The sequence below is a fragment of the Prorops nasuta genome, unplaced genomic scaffold (assembly GCF_024137725.1).
Source record: "Prorops nasuta isolate Cenicafe-Biocafe unplaced genomic scaffold, Cenicafe_Pnas_1.2 PNAS00038, whole genome shotgun sequence".
NCBI classification, from domain to species: Eukaryota; Metazoa; Arthropoda; class Insecta; order Hymenoptera; family Bethylidae; genus Prorops; species Prorops nasuta.
In genome coordinates, this window is record NW_027116835.1 from 1,386,800 (window position 1) to 1,409,183 (window position 22,384).

General features: G+C 35.4%; 2 protein-coding genes across 3 annotated transcripts; both read right to left on the reverse strand.

Moving 5' to 3' along the window:
- Positions 1-15: 15 nt before the first annotated feature.
- msk (importin-7 msk) lies at positions 16-7,140 on the reverse strand. The gene is made up of 11 exons (XM_066744275.1): positions 6,935-7,140; positions 6,353-6,434; positions 6,129-6,279; positions 5,912-6,070; positions 5,677-5,833; positions 4,069-5,601; positions 3,663-3,982; positions 3,385-3,590; positions 3,046-3,309; positions 2,827-2,970; positions 16-2,733 (listed from the first exon to the last, which is right to left on the reverse strand). Exons 1-11 carry the CDS (start codon positions 7,016-7,018, stop codon positions 2,666-2,668), a joined length of 3,168 nt encoding a protein of 1,055 aa, XP_066600372.1. The 5' UTR covers positions 7,019-7,140; the 3' UTR covers positions 16-2,665.
- Positions 7,141-8,957: 1,817 nt separating this feature from the next.
- On the reverse strand, positions 8,958-12,647 carry TH1 (negative elongation factor complex member TH1). Of its 2 annotated transcripts, XM_066744163.1 has the most exons (12): positions 12,480-12,647; positions 12,176-12,351; positions 11,829-12,048; positions 11,629-11,736; positions 11,410-11,559; positions 11,213-11,343; positions 10,964-11,151; positions 10,647-10,899; positions 9,601-9,811; positions 9,400-9,540; positions 9,193-9,322; positions 8,958-9,123 (listed from the first exon to the last, which is right to left on the reverse strand). In XM_066744163.1, exons 2-12 carry the CDS (start codon positions 12,349-12,351, stop codon positions 9,092-9,094), a joined length of 1,740 nt encoding a protein of 579 aa, XP_066600260.1. In that variant the 5' UTR covers positions 12,480-12,647; the 3' UTR covers positions 8,958-9,091. The 2 variants fall into 2 exon arrangements, with proteins under 2 accessions (XP_066600260.1, XP_066600259.1); XM_066744162.1 differs by having other exon boundaries at positions 8,958-9,322; positions 12,480-12,595.
- Between the last annotated feature and the right edge of the window lie 9,737 nt (positions 12,648-22,384).

Genomic DNA, 22,384 nt, shown 5'->3' on the forward strand with positions numbered 1-22,384 from the left:
AATTTTCTCTTAAAGTGATGGAATACGTGATTTTATTTTATCTTTCATACTTTGCAAATTAATTGACTGAAAAGCTTAAAACTGAACATCCTGTATATATATAAAACATCAGCTTCTTCAATAACAATGTAACAGAAACTGTTTTTAACATGTAGAAATGAATATACTGTATCTTCGAAAACAATTACTGCAAGAAATAATTAGTAGAAAAATTCTTTAGATAGGTATGTTACAATAGCAGGGCATTGTAAAGGCATTTATAAATGTAATAAAGAAATAACCGCTACCAATGAAAATAAATTTTACAACATCTAAGTTTTTCAAGTATCAATATTAACAGGGTATCTGATAGGTCGAGACAAATCGACAACCTTTCAACAGAAAAATCGATTCTAAACAGGAAAATTTTTAAAAAATTTTTTGCTTTAGCCCCTTATTTGAAAAGTTATTAATGTTTGAAATTTCATAAATTCCCATCCTTAAATTAGCAGAAGAACAATTTAAATAGGCTGGATTAAAAGTAGACGAATGAAATGGCTAGGCCGTATAATAAACCAAACACTCGAGTAACAGTTATTGATGCAAAAACTCAGCGTTTTTACAGTGAAAAAAATGATTGGAAGAGAATATATATACATACACATACTATAAACACACAACTATATAAACATGATTGTGTTTTACTCCAAAAAGACGAGTGAGGGGGATACATAAACATAAACTGATTTACATCGATTTTGCTACCGAGGTTAAAAAGAGGGAGACCCTGTTGGTTAAAACGCTTTGATGATGTCAACTTTTAGGTAGCAAAATTGATGTAGGCTAATGTATACCCACCGCAAACGTACATCTACAAAGAATGCGTGATTATATTTTTGCTGGAAAGCAGTTGAAGTCTGGTGTAATTGTTGAGTACTGATCTTCTTTTCATGGGATTTTTGAGGAGATTATCGATTACTACCGAGCCTATAGGACCTTTCGGTTAATAAGAAGGCGGTCGTTGAAGAATGTCAATTACTAATTACTTTTTAAATAAGAGCTAAAGCTATAAAGGTACCATAAGAGTTTTCTACTTAAACTCAGTGCTTTTATCAGTGATTTCTGACCTGCCATTGACTTATTAGATACCCAGTGTACACTTAGAAATTTTATATAAATACAAACATTAAATATATCAAATTAAAACTTTTCTTGCAGTTTCTGCGCCTATAAAGATTTGTTATGTTATAGTGAAAATGAATAGTCAATTGACTATACTTCCCGTCACGTTATTTTTAGAGAAGAATGTTTACAGTCAATCATATTACTAGCTTAAGCACAGAACACCTCTTCTTTGTACGCCTTTATCGTTTCGGGCTCTGATATTTCTAACTGCTTGTTCCTTACACCAAAACAAATTACTCTATAAATCATATATTATCATAAAAGGAGTCATTCTTTTAGTTAGTTATGAAAAATACAAGCAAAGGTGTTAATTGTCATACTTTCATAATTTGCTTTTTTAATATTTATTGTGATGTTCTGAAAATCTATAGATTTTTGCAGCCTTATTTACGATATACCTCTTACTGTTTTTCTTTTTTTTCAAATGTGCTAATTAGCTCTAGGTTTTATGATATACATTCTTTTCTTTTATTTATTTTTATAAAAGCCTGTCTGTATTGAAATTTACCTGGCATGATTTTTAATCCTATTTAAATTATGCACAAAGAGAGGATTATATTAAAAGAATCATTTATATATTTAGAAAGCTAAATAAATTTTACTGAACTGAAAAGAAATTAAACACCACCATTTGATATTGATCGTATCTGTATTCAAAATTACCGTTCAATATATTTAAACTTTATACCAACAAGTTAACACAATTTTGTTAACAATTATAATATAAACTAAACGGTGTGTTTAGAAACAGTTTCGTCAATAAAACAGCTGCGAGATGGATACATGCTTTAAGATAATGTTGTGTCTAGCAAGCTAAGTCAATATTTTCGAACCTATAGGTTTTTTTATAAGTTAAAGCTAGGTAAAATATATTTGATAAGAAAATAAGTTTTTTAGCTTGCCGGACAAGAAGCAATTTTCTTGACAGATTTCGTGCTTGCTAGCATATAAAATTAATTCTATGTAAAAAAATACATTTTTTACGCGAAAGTGTAGCGACCTATTTATGTCAAATTTAATCACATTGATTTTTCAATTTGCATCATTTCATTGGTATTATAAACACAATTATAACAAAAGAGTTGAATGCTAAGTATCCAATTCCTTAATCACGTACAATAATTTAAACAATAATAAAAAGAAAGACAATCTTTGAGAAATGCATAGAGCCTTTGCTATTGTCAGGGCCGGTTAGAGTTTTAAGTGCATCGACAAACAGCTTTCTACAAGATATTAATAATATTTTATATAAATTAATCTATAAAAGGAAATTTTTATAAGTCCAATCAGCTTGTTTTAAAAAACTAGCGAATATAAAAGCAATGTGTAATATCAGCTTTATTTAAAAACCCTCAAAATTTTATACATCGCCCTGCCACGCTTTTCTTATTCCGGCCCCGGACATAATTGAATTTTAATTGTGTGCTACAAGTATGTATTCGATCCAGTTGCTTCAACTTTGTTTACTTACTTAATCTAAAATAGAAATGATTAAAAGTCCTTATCGGCTTAAAGGCGAACCACCGAAATTAAACGATGTTGGTACAATTTGCGAAGGAAAAGAGTAACCTAAAAGTTATAGAAGTTTTATATAGTTAATATTATATATAATCACACTTAATCATTGTGAAACATTAAATAATTAATTTCGCTCAACCGTACCTCCGCTTTGTTCAATCCTTTTACTTTCTAGAGCGGCTTTTCGTTGATCCGCTAACAAAATGATTTCCTGCAGAGCTTTTTGCTGTTCTGTAGTCAGATGGCTTGTTAAAGCAGTGTACCATGGTACGTCAATTCGTTCAATATCTATTTTGCAACCATAAAATGAATTAACATCAGAGTTTGTTATATTTAAGTGAATACAAATTGGATAATGCCTACTTTGCATAATTTCTTTAAAAACGACATATTCGTCTTGATTATTATCTTCGTAATCCAATGGTGTTGTGTAGGTTTCCAGAGCTGTCTCTTCGTTAGCTTCATATTCCGAATCATCGTCATTATCAGAACCGTCTCCTTGACCATCTTGTATTGTAGCATTGACATTCATGCCTAATTGACCAGATACCCTAACCACTTTTTCTTGTAATTTTTCCAGATACTGCTGATTAACATCGTCAATCTCATCTTCGTCCGATGATAATACTTTTGTGCCAAACACAAACCATAATTTTGTTAGTTTTTATCAAAATATTTAAAAAAGAAATTAAATGAACAAACCTTCATCAGTGTCAGATTCTTCATCATCATTCTCTTCGTCAATTCCATCGGCTACCTTTGCGGCATACGCTCTTTTAAGTCCATCAAATAATAATATTAAGGATGGTATAATTTGTTGTGCACATTCATTAACAGCAGCTGGTCTAGCTGGGCCCATACTAATTAAGGTACACAATCCAAGGACACAAAGCTTACGATCGTGCAATCTATACACGGGAGAACACTGATAAGCTACTTTTATTTAAAATAAAGAGAAAAAAACGTATGTGAATACAAACCCAAGGAAACAATCAGCATCATGTATCCATTGTTTAATAAAATGAGATGCAATTGGTTCTGTTGATTGTCCAAAATTCCCTTGTAATCTGTCCATTGCTTCTAGACAAAGTGCTGGATTATAATAAAGTGCTGCTATGACAACTTGGAGACACATCGTTCTCAATTCCGATGTTTTTACTTCTCGCATTAATCTTTCTAGAACCAATTGTACTAAAGATGGTATGCATTGGTCAATGTGCCCTTTACATTGTAAAATTATAACTTCTAGTAATTTGGCAGCATGGCACTCTGGATCTTCACCTGCATCACCAGTGAGTACCTATTGTTGTAAAATAATCTTTTTAATATTTATAATATAAGTAAAAAATTTAAAAAAGAAATAACAAATCTTTAAATGATTCTTACTGCTTTGCACATGTTAAACATAGCTAGGATATGATTTTCATTAGACAAAAATGCAGGAGTATCTACAGTTATGTAATTATGTAAAGCAGGCATCATATCAGTAAAATAATCAAATCCATCTTTCTGGAAAAGCTGATACATGAGCTCTAACACCTTCCACATATCTTCAGATATTGTTTTAACCGTTAAATCGTATACTAATGAGAGAGCCTCTTCATAAAATTCCATAACACTTTGTCCAAAAATATGGGCTACTACTTGCAGAATTGTTGGTTGTAACTGTGCCATTATTTGCGGTTGATTCTCCATAACACTTAATAAGTTTTCCATCGTATTTAGAAGACCCATAGCAGTTATTGCTTTTTCATCACTACCTTCATCAGTCTCTAATACTTGGCTAAACGTTGTTGCCAAGTGTTGACAAATTTCAACTGCAATTGGCATAAGTTGCTCTTTGTATGTAGAAACTATTTTTTGCATTACACTTGTTAAATCATCATTTTCAGTGTCCCTTATAATCGACAATAGCTCCAAAGTGATTTGTTTGATCATAGGTTCTATATATTTTTTTGATTTTTCTTGCGAATTAAGAAGCATCTGTAGTGCTATTGCAGCCTCAACTTTAACAGGCAAATCTTGATCTGTTAACAAAGCATTGGTTGTCAGTCTAACTGCTTCAACCAAGATTGCCTCTTGTTTAAATTTAATTTCAGAAAAGTAATGCAAAACCCAACAAGCTCTTGCTCTCATGTGTCCATGAGCACTATTAAATTCAGGAAATACATATTGCAAGAGCATCTTATCCATTTGTTCTTTATACACTTTTTTCTTCAATAAAACATCAGCTAAACTTCCAACCATGTGTAGAGCACCATCTTTCTGCCTCGGATCCGCGTTAGGACTAGTTAAAACTTCTATACAGAATTGCATGGTTTTTTGTAGCATATCTTTTCGTTTTCTGCATGCTGAATGTAATAATGTTTGTGCAGCAGTAACTGGGGAAACAAAGTCTTCAAAAATGTCAAATTTAGCTCGTACATATTCATAAGGGTCATTGTTCCAAAGTTCTTCGTCAGCAGCAGAATATGACAATATCGGAAATAGTACGTCGCGTATAATTTCAAACATATGTGGCTTTAAAAATGTCCAAGAAAATGCATGACTCACACTTTGATTGATATAATTAATTGATTGTTGAATTACTCTTGGAGAAATATATATTTTTCTACGATACTGATCCAATATTTTTAAAAGAACTTCAAGAATGCCACCACTGAATGTTCGCAGATACCATTCAGAAAAATCTTTGTATTCTTTGGTTACATTTCCTGGGCTACCATATCTTTCAAATATTCTGTAAAGGATATGCAAGGCCCATTTTTTACATTTCCACCATGCCATTTCTGCTCTTTCATCATCGTCCAGATCAGGATTATTTGTTTCAGGAGGAACAGGCCTATCTGCTACTTGACGTATAACATCCATCCACTGAGAAAATACTTCTCTTGAAAGGAGATCAAGTGGAAGTGTATACTAGAAGGTAAAATAGTAAAAGTAATGGATAATGTTTAATAGTTTGCCAGAACATTCAGATATTCATTATTTTACCTGTGTAAGAGCATAAAATATTTTTAATATTTGTTTTTGTAAAAGGACCGATTGCTCTGAAGGATCTGGTAACAAACGTATCATTAGTTGATATATCATTGGTAGCAGAAGATTCATAGCTTCATTAAGCGGCCCTCTTTCTTCGGATTTCTTGTATCTAAAAGAAGAATATTAAAATAGGAAAAATACATCAATTAAGAAGATAGAATATACTTATTTTCTAGTATTAGCTTACTCAAAGTTTTTTACAAGTTGATATAAAGCAAGGAGAATACCAGGCCAGCAAGATGCATCAGGATTTTGAAGGTAAATTGTGATTTTATCTATTATTTGTGTCCATCTACCAGGAAAATCATGATTTGCTATTGTGCTAACACAAAGTGCCAGCTGCACTCTGAAAGAAAGATAAGAATTATGATAATGTAAATAACATAGAAAAAAGTTTAATTTACTTGATTAGTTCTGGGGCATGTACAACTGCATCTACTATTGCATCCCTTATCATAGCACGATCTTGCTCATGGATACTGAATTCTACAGGTGCACTCTCAGGTTCCCGATCAGCCCAATTTGTAGTAATTAAATTTTTCAAATATATAACACCTATGAATTTATAATTATGATTTGATGAAATATAAAATTAAAAGTTCTAAAATTTCATTCAAAAGTTACTTACCAGCTTGTCTCACAGGTACCGGAACCTCATTTGACATTACTACTTGTAAAAGTGTAGGTGCAAAACCAATAATTTTATGTATCTAAAGATATTTCGTAAAACATGAAAATACCACTAATATATGTATAAATATAGTTAGACTTAAAAATAGTAAAACAAAAATAAAAAATTCTGCAAATATTATGGAAATTTTTCTAGTTATATTTCTAAAGCTGCAGACTTAATAAAGTATAATCTGTATATACATAACAGATTATGGAGCTTGTGGAACAAAATGTTAATATAGTATGGTTATGTTTAAAAAAGAATTAGTCATCTTTTACTAAAATAATGAAAAAATAGATTAAAATAGTTAATTGGTTTAATGCCAAGTTAATTGTTTAAAGAGATGATTGTGCCAATTCCTAGCTTTGAAACATGAATATTTTTTTTATCATTAGGAAATACAAAAGAAACAAGAGCTAAAAATTTTTAACTTTGGGAAAAGGTCGAAGTGACATTATTAGAGAAGAGGGGCATTAGATCCACATGTTTCTGCAAGCAAATAAGCAGCTACTGAGCACGTTTTTGTCTTAAGTATACCTGGTTAAGCTGCTCCTCAGCTTGCTTTTGTTGTGAAGGATCAATAGTAGCCCGCAATAGTTCTGTCAATTTTCGTGGATCCATGATTACGGAAAAGTTATAACTATAATATTAATTAATCGTCTAAAATTTTAACTGTTTCTCGTAAATTTTGACCCGGCGCATTCACCTTACTGCTGTCTCGTCACGTGACACATCAACAATATGGCGACAAGTCTAAAAATTAATACACAATTTCTTCCGTTCGCGTCATTAACAGAAGGAAAAAAAATAAGATTTCTAAAAATAAAACGCAATACAATCAATGGTACTTCTAATAACAAATTTAAAATAAAAAATGAATCTTCTATAGCTCAGAAGTCATCATTTAATCACAAATATGTATATTGAAATTGGACAATTTATGAGATTGGGTGCTTTACAATTAGCTTAAAAATTGACACAATCGGACACAAATGTACAGTTTGTGTGACATGCAATGTACCGTTTGTGTCCGATTGTGGCCCGGTTCCACAAGCCTTGTTTAAACTGGATTAAGTTAATTTTGCTATATTTTATGTCACATAGAATATAGCATAATTAACTTAATCCAGTTTAAACAAGTCTTGTAGAATCGGGCCTGTGTCGATTTGTAGCCTAATTGGAAAGCACCCAATATGGTCAAAGAGAAAAGCTCTCGAAAAGTGTCCAGCTGCGTTCGTTAATTAATTGCCAGTACTAAAACTCTACAATGTATGTCACGTAAAATATAGGTTTTCAGTACTGGCAGTATATAAACGAACGCAGCCTTTAATTTATACAATTATAACTATCACTCTACTGCTGACCGCTGATACCGCTATTAAGAATATGGATATTAAGAAAGAGACAGTGTAAATAATAGTAAAGGAACTAGGTAATTTTAATTAGTTTAATTTACATTTACAAAATGTTGAATATATTATAATTGAATACAAAATTGTAATTTTAGAAAAAGCACCATGGCACCTTGGCGGGCTTGGGCACTGCTCGATCATTGAACTGAAGCTGCTTCCTTGTATCACCTTGTATTAACTTCCGTTTTGCTGGTGAAAACGTCGCTAGTGTTAAATGCATTACGAAAAGTGGACTGGTACAACTGGTATTGGTAGAAACGGAATGATCAGTGAAGATCATAACCTTTAAATTAATAATTGGAGAAAACTGAAACATTTTAACTTTCTTTATACGGCTTAGTTAAAACTTATTAATTATTAAAATGTCAGCCTGGAGACAAGCCGGTTTAAAGTATGCTTCTTTCAATCACATACATTTTAATCTTTCCTTTATGAATATTTTTTACAGTATAAGTAATATTAAATTAAAGAATTATGTAACCATCTTCCATTTTAAAATTAATCGTTTAAAAACTACTACAAAAAATCATTTTTTTACATGAATAATTGAAATGACATAACAATATCTTTATATTCTTTTAGTTATATCAATTACTCTCAAATTGCTGCAAAATTAGTCAGGCAAGCCTTGAAACAAGAAATGAGAGCAGAGGCTGCAAAACGTGATGAAGCTAATGTAAAGTTTACACAGTGGAAGGATGGAAAGCCTAACAGTAAGTATATTTTTTTACTCTTTTATTTCATTATAGTACAAACATTTTTTTTATTTTATGTTATTTAGAAATATTTCTTTCTTAAAGATAGTTTGTAACTGTTAAAAGATTTTTATAAACTTTTAGAAACAATTCATATTTTAAATTTGTATTCACAATGTAAAATTTCTTTTGAGTTCACATATTTTCCTCTTTGTTACAGCTGAAAAATATTGATATGATATTTCAGTAAGTTATTTATATTTGAGATGAGTTTGCTCAAAAGGTGTGAAAACGTTTCCTATTAACTTTAACATTGCACGAATTGATTTACAGTGAATGTTTACATATCAGATTGATATGTAAAGCTAACAAAATAATACGTTTTGTTTTTTAGTTTACAATTGTCAGATACAATAAATTTTTACATTATATAAATTGTTTTAATTTTTACAGGACCCACATAGGTTTTTATCATGGATAAGAAGTATATGGCTGCCAATTATTCAGAAGTTAGAAACACATTACATATTAATATTATATAATATCAAAATAGAAATTATGCTTACCCAAAACTAAGTTTTTTGGTGTCATCTTGAATTGCAATGTGCTTTACAGTACACTGAAAATAAAATGTAATATAATTTACAGTGATATAATAGAAGATGTAATAAAAATATTGAATTCACACCAATGAATTCAGATACGAGATCATTATCTGTATCTCCTCGCATTGACCCAGTGATTTCTTCATCCTCAACCATTGGCAAAAACAATTGAACAAATTCAGCAGTATATGGAGGTGCTATTGCTTCCAATACCTAGACAAATTTTGTTAAATTTAACTACTTTATTTTTATAAGATTAAATCCTTAATTTAAAAAATAATATAACGTACTTCGGTAACAAAATATCTGATTAATGATACATCAGTGTCTCCCCTTTGCCAACATTGTTTAATGTAACTTACAACAGGAACTACGCAACCGCGACTTAATAAATTTACCATTCTATCAATTAGCATTTTTTTCATTTCCAACTGTAAAAATTTATATTGATTAACAAAACTGGAATGAATCGACATTTTATAATATTTTACCTGAACCAAAATCTCCAGTTCATCTTGTTTACTTTCAAATAACTGAACAAGAAGTTGTAATACTTTTGGGTGTAATAAAGTGTGGCAAGCTACAACTTCATCAAGTAATGCTAAATGTATTGGGCAATGCTCAGTGCATAATTTAAAATAGGATGGTTCTGTAACTGTACATTCCACCCAACGTATAACTCCAACACTTACAACAGGAAATCTATAACAATAAAAACAATATGAAAAGAATAGCAAACAAAATTTAAAGTAGTTGAATAGTAATATATATGCTTTACTAGTCATATATATTTTAAATTTGAAATGAACAAAATTCTGTTTTATAATTAAATAAATTATGCTGAAATATTGAATAATGGTTAAGCCACAATATAAAAGAAAATGTTTTACCTTTATATTTGCATTAAAAGTCATTTTATCACTTGTATTTTGTCATGCTTCTTTTTGAACTTCATTTTCTCTGAAGAAATTTTTATTGTCCATTTGATTTTATTTTTGAGAAATCATTTTAATCTTTAAAATATATTCTAAAAATTCTCCATCTCAGTTTTATAAATTTATTTATTGATAAAAATTAGACTTTAATTATTCTCCTTTAAAAGTCATCTTTGTATTTAAAAAAATAAATTTATAAATGCGTTAAATAATATATTTAAACAATCGAAGTAATTAATTGGTCAAATATATTTTAACAATTAAAATGATTCCTTAAAAAATAAAATCTAAAGATACAAATTTCTTATAAAATAAAAATTTCAAAAAAAGCACGACATAATACAAATAAAAAAATCGCTTTTGATGCATAGATAAAAGTGAAACATTTTTTTCCCTATTGTGATTCAGCTATTATTCGATATATTTCAGTATAATTCTTTTAATTATAAAGTAGGATTTCATTTATTTTAAATATAAAATACTTCTCATCAGTACAGCATCAAGAAACACGGTAGTGTCTCGACGGCAAGTACACGTTAAAGGTACCGTCGAGGTACTATATATCCTTACAGTATAGTACTACCTTAATAAAAAAAAAATACCTTATGCACTGGTAAAGTGTTTGTAATTCAGCTATCAACTCAGTGGACCCTTTATTAATATTACATATATTGTGTACTTTTTCTATTGCCTGGATTGTAGTCTTTAAATCATCTTTATTTATTTTGCGCGGATTACTTTTTCTTGTAAGAGTTTCGCAAACGCTTGCGGCATAAGCTAATAAATAAATATATTTAGGTTTATGCTCAGGGTTTACTTTAACACCTGGTTTAAATAGAGCATCGACTAATAATTCTGAAAGAATGGTGGAACATTGCATTATGAAAAATATATAATCAGTAAAACTATAATTCTTTACCTAAAAATTGAGGGTTGCGGAGTAATTCAATTGGTGGAGGCTCAGCAGCAGAATAGTTTCGAAATAATACACTAATATCAGCTGGATTTAAAGCATTTCTTGACAGCATTGAAGCAAGAGCTTGACATGCACTAGGACTACTTGCAGCTCCATTTAAAGCCATTGTTATTGGTGTGACATCATGTCGGCTATAATTTTATAAAATTTTATTCTGATATTTCTAATAAGTCACCATTATAAAATTCTTACTTCTGTTGAGCACACTTGGTTATTTCTTGAGAGAGACGTTTCATCATAAAACCTCCACGAGGTTCTTGAGCTAAAATTTGTAGTAATACTTGACTATAAACATATGTATGTTGACCATGACAGACCATTTTCTAAAGCATGAGAAAATATAAGTATTATAAAGGGAAGGAACTGCTATAAAATATAATGCTACTAACTGCACATTCTTGAATGCTTGATTGCCAATCCTCTGTGTTTTGAAGGAAACCAGCTATTGCAGTCTTTAAAACTCTTGAAAATACTTCAATTTGTTGTGCAGCTGTAGAAATACTTGTAATTTCTCCTTGAAAACCAGCATCTGATATAAGCTAAATAAATAAAAAAAAAGTTAATAATAAACATTAATTCTCAAGTATTGAATAAAAGTAAATTCTTACTTTTATTGTAAAATTTAACATTAAACAATCAGGATATTCTTCTGCAAGTCTATAAATCAATGACCTCCAAGTAGGATGCTGTATCATTTCAGTTAACCATGCAGGAGTCTGTTGAACAAATTTTGCTGTGAATTACTTCTTAAGAGCTAAACTTATACTATACTTGAATGCAGAATTTATATAAAACTTAATAATCATACTTCTCCTTCCTCAGTAAAAATTTTATCAGCCTTTTTAGGATCAAATGTTTTTAGAATCATATCTTTAAGATTATTCTCTACCATTGCTTGCACATCAGTAACCTTAACTCCAGCTAGAATAAGCCATTCTGCTAAGAGGTTGGCCATTTGCGCACAAGCTGTATAATTTTTAGACAGCAACTCTATGACTTGCTCAGGATTTCCACCAGCTTGAAAGTACCTGAAATGTATTAAAAAGTTAACAATAATTTATCTTAATAAATACTAACCGATTAACTAGTCATATCAATCTGCTTATGTATGTAATCAAAGCTGTACCTATTTAAATGCTTTGACTGATTACTTACTTCTTTAACTGTGCAAAAATGCCTGGTTCCATGATGTAGTCAGGTGTTTTAAACTTATCCAAACATTCATTCAATACTTCCTGAGGATTTTCAAACATTTCTTCTCCACAATCATCTACTGATCTTCCTATTTCATCCCCCCAGCCCCCACGATCTTCTTCATAATCTGATTCCATCTGTGTGGATATTAATAAATAAAAATATTTCACTTAAGTAAACAATATGAATTTTAAAAGTATCTACACATTATGTGCAAATAGAAAATAAACAACATAGCCTATAAAAAACTGCAGCACAAACTCACCTTTATTCTGTGAAGCCAGATCGTGGATTCGTATTCGTGCCAACTCGTGGTCTCGAGTGCATGTAAATCATGTAATGACTTCACCAGTCCGTGGCTGGCTGGCTCTGGCAGGGTTTGTTCTTTTTCACTGCACTATCGAACTGGTGCAATTAGTTGAAATAAGACAAACATACAATGTTCTCTCGCTCTAACTTATTGCACTAGTGCAATAATAACAGCGAAAAAGAACAGACCTGCAGTCAGGCTGTGTCCTGCAGTTGGCAACTCTGCCCCCAATAGCCCCCGAGTTCACCCGGGTGGGTGGCTGGGTGGTCACTGGTCACTAGTCAGTGGTGGTGTCAGGTTACTAGTATACAGTAATCGCCAGGTATGGCTTTCCCATAATTTTTCGATGCTTTTAGGAATCGCATTAAAAAGACCAGCGCTTTTACTTCGCGCACCTAACTCACTCGCTTGCTTCGTTCATATGTATATACTACACTATAAATTGAATCGTGTGTGCTTTCAGCTATAGTGTATAGTAATCATTTTCCATGTTAAATTACAGAGTGAAGCTAGCTGAACCACACACGATTCAATTTTCCACTGATTTCCCACTGTGCACTACATACACCATAGGAAATTGATTCGGCGACCTTTCAGTTAACTTCACTTCGTACTTTCTCTACGAATTTCAAAGACGGCAATCAATTTTCCACAGTGTCTATACACTATTAAAAAAACTTATAAAAAACTTCGTCTGAGCTCGGTAAATTTCGTTATACACGTCAGATGTAAGCGGGAACTATAAATAGTATAAATGCATACATTTGTTTAACAGAACATCATTTATTATAACATGCAGATGTTTTAAAATATTTATTAACTACATTTTTTATTGTAAATTAATTGCAAAACAGCATATATAATGACGATATTCACTTACAAAAGAATTATTTTTAAACGGCACTACGCGACACGAATTTTTTAAATGTCACTACACGGCGTGGAATTTTTAAACGCGCATTCATTTTAGAATAAGATCGTCTAATGTATAACAAATATTATTTTATTAAACTGTAGTGAGTTCATTTAACTTCAAAATAAAATGATGAGAATTATGGGTTAAGAGAGTCCTTGAGTCTTCTACTTTTAATCGTGCAAGCACTAAACACGCACACGCGTGTGCTGCACACTGACAATTTTTACGAGTTTTCTAATTATTACACTTCTTTTACAAATGAAAGCTTTTATTTTCATCACATACAGTATTCCATTAAATTATTGTATTATATAAAATCAATCATAATGAATGAAAATTTACTTAAAATTAATTAAACTGTAACAAAATAATTTATTTTAATTAAATTTACATAGATTTATTAAAGAGCAGTAAAATTTTATTAACATAATAATAAAATAGCACGTATTTGATGAAAATAAAACACTACATTATTTTTAATCGCGACTAATGCGAAATAAATGTCAGTGAATATAAAAAGAAACAGCGTGATTTACTGACAACTCATACGCGGAAATTTGATAGATAAACTGAAACTCGCGCTTCAAAAAAATACCATCCGGGACAGGTACTACTCGTTAAGATTCTTTTTCACTGGCTTTTAAAACGCTAAATTTGCCATATAATATAAAATTGTTAACATTGCAATGTATTAGCATAAGTATTTTCGAAAAAATGGTTAATCCGTACTTGGCAAAATAATCATTTTAAAAGTTGGTGAAAGAGATCCTACTCATACCGATAGCAGTCGCAATTGATTTGCGGAATATCTCAAATTGCAACCAATCAGGTGCGATTGCTAATTAACCCGCCCACAATAAGCGATACCTGTTCCGCATAGCCCTCTCGCGTAGCGGGTATATACATCAACTCAGTTATCAATTATCCGCGTACCGGTCGTCAGTGGATCCCGCGTTGTAGTTTTTCGTAACCACTGAGTACTGACATTTAGTTTAAATTAGTCGCGATTAAAAATAATTTAATGTTTTATTTTCATCACATATGAGCTATTTATTTTATAATATTAATAAAATTGTGCCGCGTTTTATAAAATTTAAATAAATTTAATTAGCTTTTATTATTTTTATACAAACAATTTAAATTTATTTAAGATTTTATTAATTATTAAGAATTTCTAAATAAATTTAAAATTCTGGTTAAAATTTTTAATAGTGTTGTGCAATTATAAGTATTCCTCATTGGTGACAATAAATTGTTTAAAAATTAAACTTAACTTTTCTATATAATTTCCGCATATTTAATTAGGTCAAGAGGGAAATTTAAGTAATGCAGTTGGGATATTTTAAAAGAATATATAGTAATGAATGCAGTGTGTGATGAAAATAAAAGCTTTTATCTGTGTGTAATTCGCGTAATAAATAGAAAATTTGTGACTACAGTCAGTGCGGAGCGTGTCTATAGTGTATGTGTGTGTGAGTGCTGCAGCGAATAAAGACAGAAGCTTCAAAGACTGTTAAAGCCTGCCAGTTTTACTTTAATTATATTAAAGTTAAATAAATTAAAATTAACTCTATAAAATTACATGCAATAATTTATTCCTGTTACGGTTAGCGACTTCACTAAAGAGTGAGAGAGCGCGTTTAAAAATTTCACGTCGAGGAGTGTCGTTTGAAAAATCCGAGTCTCGTAGTGTCAGTCGATAAGCGCTCGTCGTGGAGTGCGGTTTTCCAGAGTAGTATACCTTAAAATAAAACTCGTGTCACGAAATGCCGTTTGAAAAATCCGAGTTTCGAAGTGTCAATCGATAAGTGTTCGTCGTGCAGTGCGGTTGTCCCGCGTAGTATACGTTGAAATAAAAATCGCGCCGAGCAGTGCCGTTTGAAAAATCCGAGTTTCGTAGTTTCAGTCGCTAAGTGCTCGTTGCGGATTGCGGTTGTCCCGTGTAGTATACGTTAAAATAAAATTCGCTTCGCGCAGTGCCGTTTGAAAAATCTGAGTTTCGTAGTGTCAGTCGATAAGTGTTCGTCGCGGAGTGCGGTTGTCCCGCGTAGTATACGTTGAAATAAAATTCGCGTCGCGCGCTCGCGCATACCGTTTGTAAAATCCTAGTTTCGTAGTGTCACTCGATAAGTGCTCGTCGCGGAAAGCGGTTGTCCCGAGTAGTATACGTTAAAATAAAATTCTCCTCGCGCAGTGCCGTTTGAAAAATCCGAGTTTCGAAGTGTCAGTCGATAAGTGTTCGTCGCGGAATGCGGTTGTCCCGCGTATTATACGATGAAATAAAATTCGCGTCGCGCAGTGCCGTTTAAAAAATCCGAGTTTCGAAGTGTCAGTCGATAAGTGTTCGTCGCGGAATGCGGTTGTCCCGCGTAGTATACGTTGAAATAAAAATCGCGCCGAGCAGTGCCGTTTGAAAAATCCGAGTTTCGTAGTGTCAGTCAATAAGTGTTCGTCGCGGAGTGCGGTTGTCCTGCGTAGTATACGTTAAAAAAAATCGCGTCACGCACTGCTGATTTAAAAATCAGAATCTGTAGTGACAGTCGTGAACTGCTCGACGCGTAGTGCGGCTGTCCCGCCTAGTGCACGTTGAAGACAAATCGCGTGGCGCAGTGCAGTTTGAAAAATCCGAGTCTTTTAGTGTCAGTCGTGAAGTGCTCGTTGCGTAGTGCGGTTCTCCCGCGTAGTGTACGTTAAAAAGAAATCGCGTAGCGCACTGCTACTTTAAAAATTCGAGTCTGTAGTGTCAGTCGTGAACTGCTCGTCGCGTAGTGCGGTTGTCCCGGTAGTGTACGTTAAAAAGAAATCGCGTAGCGCACTGCTACTTTAAAAATCCAAGTCTCGAAGTGTCAGTTGTGAAGTGCTCGTCGCGTAGTGCGGTTCTCTCGCGTAGTGTTCGTTAAAAAGAAATCGCGTAGCGCACTGCTGATTTAACAATCCGAGTCTGTAGTGTCAGTCGTGAGCTGCTCGTCACGTAGTGCGGTTCTCCTGCGTAGTGTACGTTAAAAAGAAATCGCGTCGCTTAGTGCCTTTTGAATAATTTGTGTCTCAAAGTGTCAGTTGTGAGGTGCTCGTCGCGTAGTGCGGTTCTTCCGCGTAGTGTACGTTTAAAAGAAATCGCGTAGCGCACTGCTACTTTAAAAATCCGAATTTGTAGTGACAGTCGTGAACTGCTCGTCGCGTAGTGCGGTTCTCCCGCGTAGTGTACTTTTAAAAGAAACGCGTAGCGCACTGCTGATTTAAAAATCAGAATCTGTAGTGACAGTCGTGAACTGCTCGTCGCGTAGTGCGGTTCTCCCGCGTAGTGTACGTTTAAAAGAAACGCGTAGCGCACTGCTGATTTAAAAATCAGAATCTTTAGTGACAGTCGTGAATTGCTCGTCGCGTAGTGCGGTTCTCCCGCGTAGTGTACGTTTAAAAGAAACACGTAGTGCACAGCTGCTTTAAAAATCCGAGTCTGTAGTGTCAGTCGTAAACTGCTCGTCGCGTAGTGCGGTTGTCCCGGTAGTGTACGTTAAAAAGAAATCGCTTAGCGCACTGCTGATTTAAGAATCCGAGTCTGTAGTGTCAGTTGTGAAGTGCTCGTCGCGTAGTGCGGTTCTCTCGCGTAGTGTACGTTTAAAAGAAATCGCGTAGCGCACTGCTGATTTAAGAATCCGAGTCTGTAGTGTCAGTCGTGAGCTGCTCATCGCATAGTGCGGTTGTCCCGGTAGTGTACGTTAAAATGAAATCGCGTCGCGTAGTGCCTTTTGAATAATCCGAGTCTCGTAGTGTCAGTCGTGAAGTGCTCGTCGCGTAGTGCGGTTCTTCCGCGTAGTGTATGTTTAAAAGAAATCGCGTAGCGCACTGCTACTTTAAAAATCCGAATTTGTAGTGACAGTCGTGAACTGCTCGTCGCGTAGTGCGGTTCTCCCGCGTAGTGTACGTTTAAAAGAAACACGTAGTGCACAGCTGCTTTAAAAATCCGAGTCTGTAGTGTCAGTCGTGAACTGCTCGTCGCGTAGTGCGGTTGTCCCGGTAGTGTACGTTAAAAAGAAATCGCGTAGCGCACTGCTGATTTAAGAATCCGAGTCTGTAGTGTCAGTTGTGAAGTGCTCGTCGCGTAGTGCGGTTCTCTCGCGTAGTGTACGTTTAAAAGAAATCGCGTAGCGCACTGCTGATTTAAGAATCCGAGTCTGTAGTGTCAGTCGTGAGCTGCTCATCGCATAGTGCGGTTGTCCCGGTAGTGTACGTTAAAAAGAAATCGCGTCGCGTAGTGCCTTTTGAATAATCCGAGTCTCGTAGTGTCAGTCGTGAAGTGCTCGTCGCGTAGTGCGGTTCTTCCGCGTAGTGTACGTTTAAAAGAAATCGCGTAGCGCACTGCTACTTTAAAAATCCGAATTTGTAGTGACAGTCGTGAACTGCTCGTCGCGTAGTGCGGTTCTCCCGCGTAGTGTACGTTTAAAAGAAACGCGTAGCGCACTGCTGATTTAAAAATCAGAACCTGTAGTGACAGTCGTGAACTGCTCGTCGCGTAGTGCGGTTCTCCCGCTTAGTGTACGTTTAAAAGAAACGCGTAGCGCACTGCTGATTTAAAAATCAGAATCTGTAGTGACAGTCGTGAATTGCTCGTCGCGTAGTGCGGTTCTCCCGCGTAGTGTACGTTTAAAAGAAACACGTAGTGCACAGCTGCTTTAAAAATCCGAGTCTGTAGTGTCAGTCGTGAACTGCTCGTCGCGTAGTGCGGTTGTCCCGGTAGTGTACGTTAAAAAGAAATCGCGTAGCGCACTGCTGATTTAAGAATCCGAGTCTGTAGTGTCAGTTGTGAAGTGCTCGTCGCGTAGTGCGGTTCTCTCGCGTAGTGTACGTTTAAAAGAAATCGCGTAGCGCACTGCTGATTTAAGAATCCGAGTCTGTAGTGTCAGTCGTGAGCTGCTCATCGCATAGTGCGGTTGTCCCGGTAGTGTACGTTAAAAAGAAATCGCGTCGCGTAGTGCCTTTTGAATAATCCGAGTCTCGTAGTGTCAGTCGTGAAGTGCTCGTCGCGTAGTGCGGTTCTTCCGCGTAGTGTATATTTAAAAGAAATCGCGTAGCGCACTGCTACTTTAAAAATCCGAATTTGTAGTGACAGTCGTGAACTGCTCGTCGCGTAGTGCGGTTCTCCCGCGTAGTGTACGTTTAAAAGAAACACGTAGTGCACAGCTGCTTTAAAAATCCGAGTCTGTAGTGTCAGTCGTGAACTGCTCGTCGCGTAGTGCGGTTGTCCCGGTAGTGTACGTTAAAAAGAAATCGCGTCGCGTAGTGCCTTTTGAATAATCCGAGTCTCGTAGTGTCAGTCGTGAAGTGCTCGTCGCGTAGTGCGGTTCTCCCGCGTAGTGTACGTTTAAAAGAAACACGTAGTGCACAGCTGCTTTAAAAATCCGAGTCTGTAGTGTCAGTCGTGAACTGCTCGTCGCGTAGTGCGGTTGTCCCGGTAGTGTACGTTAAAAAGAAATCGCGTAGCGCACTGCTGATTTAAGAATCCGAGTCTGTAGTGTCAGTTGTGAAGTGCTCGTCGCGTAGTGCGGTTCTCTCGCGTAGTGTACGTTTAAAAGAAATCGCGTAGCGCACTGCTGATTTAAGAATCCGAGTCTGTAGTGTCAGTCGTGAGCTGCTCATCGCATAGTGCGGTTGTCCCGGTAGTGTACGTTAAAAAGAAATCGCGTCGCGTAGTGCCTTTTGAATAATCCGAGTCTCGTAGTGTCAGTCGTGAAGTGCTCGTCGCGTAGTGCGGTTCTTCCGCGTAGTGTACGTTTAAAAGAAATCGCGTAGCGCACTGCTACTTTAAAAATCCGAATTTGTAGTGACAGTCGTGAACTGCTCGTCGCGTAGTGCGGTTCTCCCGCGTAGTGTACGTTTAAAAGAAACGCGTAGCGCACTGCTGATTTAAAAATCAGAACCTGTAGTGACAGTCGTGAACTGCTCGTCGCGTAGTGCGGTTCTCCCGCTTAGTGTACGTTTAAAAGAAACGCGTAGCGCACTGCTGATTTAAAAATCAGAATCTGTAGTGACAGTCGTGAATTGCTCGTCGCGTAGTGCGGTTCTCCCGCGTAGTGTACGTTTAAAAGAAACACGTAGTGCACAGCTGCTTTAAAAATCCGAGTCTGTAGTGTCAGTCGTGAACTGCTCGTCGCGTAGTGCGGTTGTCCCGGTAGTGTACGTTAAAAAGAAATCGCGTAGCGCACTGCTGATTTAAGAATCCGAGTCTGTAGTGTCAGTTGTGAAGTGCTCGTCGCGTAGTGCGGTTCTCTCGCGTAGTGTACGTTTAAAAGAAATCGCGTAGCGCACTGCTGATTTAAGAATCCGAGTCTGTAGTGTCAGTCGTGAGCTGCTCGTCGCATAGTGCGGTTGTCCCGGTAGTGTACGTTAAAAAGAAATCGCGTCGCGTAGTGCCTTTTGAATAATCCGAGTCTCGTAGTGTCAGTCGTGAAGTGCTCGTCGCGTAGTGCGGTTCTTCCGCGTAGTGTATGTTTAAAAGAAATCGCGTAGCGCACTGCTACTTTAAAAATCCGAATTTGTAGTGACAGTCGTGAACTGCTCGTCGCGTAGTGCGGTTCTCCCGCGTAGTGTACGTTTAAAAGAAACACGTAGTGCACAGCTGCTTTAAAAATCCGAGTCTGTAGTGTCAGTCGTGAACTGCTCGTCGCGTAGTGCGGTTGTCCCGGTAGTGTACGTTAAAAAGAAATCGCGTAGCGCACTGCTGATTTAAAAATCAGAATCTGTAGTGACAGTCGTGAATTGCTCGTCGCGTAGTGCGGTTCTCCCGCGTAGTGTACGTTTAAAAGAAACACGTAGTGCACAGCTGCTTTAAAAATCCGAGTCTGTAGTGTCAGTCGTGAACTGCTCGTCGCGTAGTGCGGTTGTCCCGGTAGTGTACGTTTAAAAGAAACGCGTAGCGCACTGCTGATTTAACAATCCGAGTCTGTAGTGTCAGTCGTGAGCTGCTCGTCACGTAGTGCGGTTCTCCTGCTTAGTGTACGTTAAAAAGAAATCGCGTCGCGTAGTGCCTTTTGAATAATTTGTGTCTCAAAGTGTCAGTTGTGAGGTGCTCGTCGCGTAATGCGGTTCTTCCGCGTAGTGTACGTTTAAAAGAAATCGCGTAGCGCACTGCTAATTTAAAAATCCGAATCTGTAGTGTCAGTCGTGAACTGCTCGTCGCGTAGTGCGGTTGTCCCGGTAGTGTACGTTAAAAAGAAATCGCGTCGCGTAGTGCCTTTTGAATAATCCGAGTCTCGTAGTGTCAGTCGTGAAGTGCTCGTCGCGTAGTGCGGTTGTCGCGAGAAGTGTACCTTAAAAAGAATTCGCGCAGTGCCGTTTAAAAATCATTTTTTCGCGAGTGCATAACGTCAGCGTCCTCATCTCCATCGTCATCATAAACGCCATTATCATCGCCATCAACATCACCATGCCCATCTTCGGTATTATCGCAGAATATGTATGAATTATGGCTGGGAATTCGCTGAATGAGTGAGTCCCACGGGTAAAACCTTGGAAATTTTTTTTATTAACTAAAGAATGACCAAAAACCTATCAGTAGGTTACAGTTGGCCATTCTTCGGTTAAAATCATTTCTTGTTTTGTTTGTAATGTTTTTCAGATCCTCCGTATCGTCTATTTCTATTTTGCGCGTATTTTCTGTTTTTCATTAGGTTTAGATTGGCGTTATATGTAGGCTCTTTAGCTTTGTGAATTAGATAGTTATTATAGTTTTCGGTATTAGGTAGGGTATCATTTTCAGGTTTCTTAATTCCTTTTAAAATAAAGGGAATCACCTCAACTTCATTTTCCACGGAGATTCTATCTTCCCACATGTCCAGTTCAACTAATAAAGGCACATCTTAATTGAATTAAAGTTCACTCTCTCGAGAGAAAGATGCATCTCAATTAATTACTAGAATCAAATACCATTTTCCCTTTTTTTTATAATCGTATGTTTTTGGTAGAATCTTCGTATTAAATACTATTTTTGCCAGTTCTTGAAATTCCAAATTATAAAATGAAATATGGAAATATTTTTTTTTAAAAACCTTCCATATTTCAGGTTAAATACTCGTTTTTTCAAATTTTATTAACATTTCTTATTTTCAGGTGGAGTGGAAGAGGGCTATTCCTAGTGGCAAAACTGTCCAATATTGATATATATTCGATATGGAATTCATACCAACCCTGTACCCTTTTCTCCATCAGTTGGAGAAACACAAACCATTATTTGGAGTCAAACCGTCATCAGAGGAGGACGTACTGACAAATATCCTAATTATTTTTCTACTTTTCATACTTGCTTAATTTTTTTAAGTTTTAAGGGGGACAAGTATAGAGCAAGGCTGTCAACGAGTAAGGCTTAATTACCTGTCCGTTTACTTAAGTCCACATTTATTTAAATAATTTCAAGGATAGGCAAATTTACTTTTATTACTTTTATTCATTGTTAATTCAAGTACAGGTGTTTATTGAGAAGTGGACTCTCGAGTGTCAACTGGCTCGGGCTGATCCTCCTTCAATGACTATCAACTCTTACTTACTTTGTCCTTGTGGACTCTCGACGTTGGCTCATTAAGTTCACCTAATAGGGGTCCATCTTTATTGATGTGTAAATCGTTTCCTCGACGTAGTAGTTCTTCGTGTGACAACTCGGATCCACACCAAGGGACAAAGAATGTAAGAGTAATTAGTCACTGAGGAGAGTATCAGTCATGATCTGGTTGACCTTTGTGTGAATTAACATTCACGCTCGAGAGGAGGAATCTTTTCAATTAACCGCTGGAAAGAAGTAACAATTTAGTTAGTTTCTCTATCCATTCACTTTTTGTAGCATGCTTTATTAATTTATATCTTTGTCTGTCTTTGAAATTCCTAATTAGAATCTGAAATGTGGAAATATTTTCTTTGAAAATCCTTCCACATTTCGAGTTGAATACTCGTTTTTTCA

Bases quoted from the DNA above. Each gene is read 5' to 3' on its own strand.
- msk (XM_066744275.1), bottom strand. From the start codon at position 7,018: ATGGATCCACGAAAATTGACAGAACTATTGCGGGCTACTATTGATCCT. The intron at 5,602-5,676 runs GTAAAATAATGA...TTTACCTTCTAG, and splicing joins TATTTTATGCTCTTACACAG to TATACACTTCCACTTGATCT. The intron at 3,983-4,068 runs GTAAGAATCATT...TTACAACAATAG, and splicing joins TGTTTAACATGTGCAAAGCA to GTACTCACTGGTGATGCAGG.
- TH1 (XM_066744162.1), bottom strand. From the start codon at position 12,351: ATGGAATCAGATTATGAAGAAGATCGTGGGGGCTGGGGGGATGAAATA. The intron at 11,737-11,828 runs GTATGATTATTA...TTTGTTCAACAG, and splicing joins TTTTTACTGAGGAAGGAGAA to ACTCCTGCATGGTTAACTGA. The intron at 11,560-11,628 runs GTAAGAATTTAC...TTATTTATTTAG, and splicing joins TGTTAAATTTTACAATAAAA to CTTATATCAGATGCTGGTTT.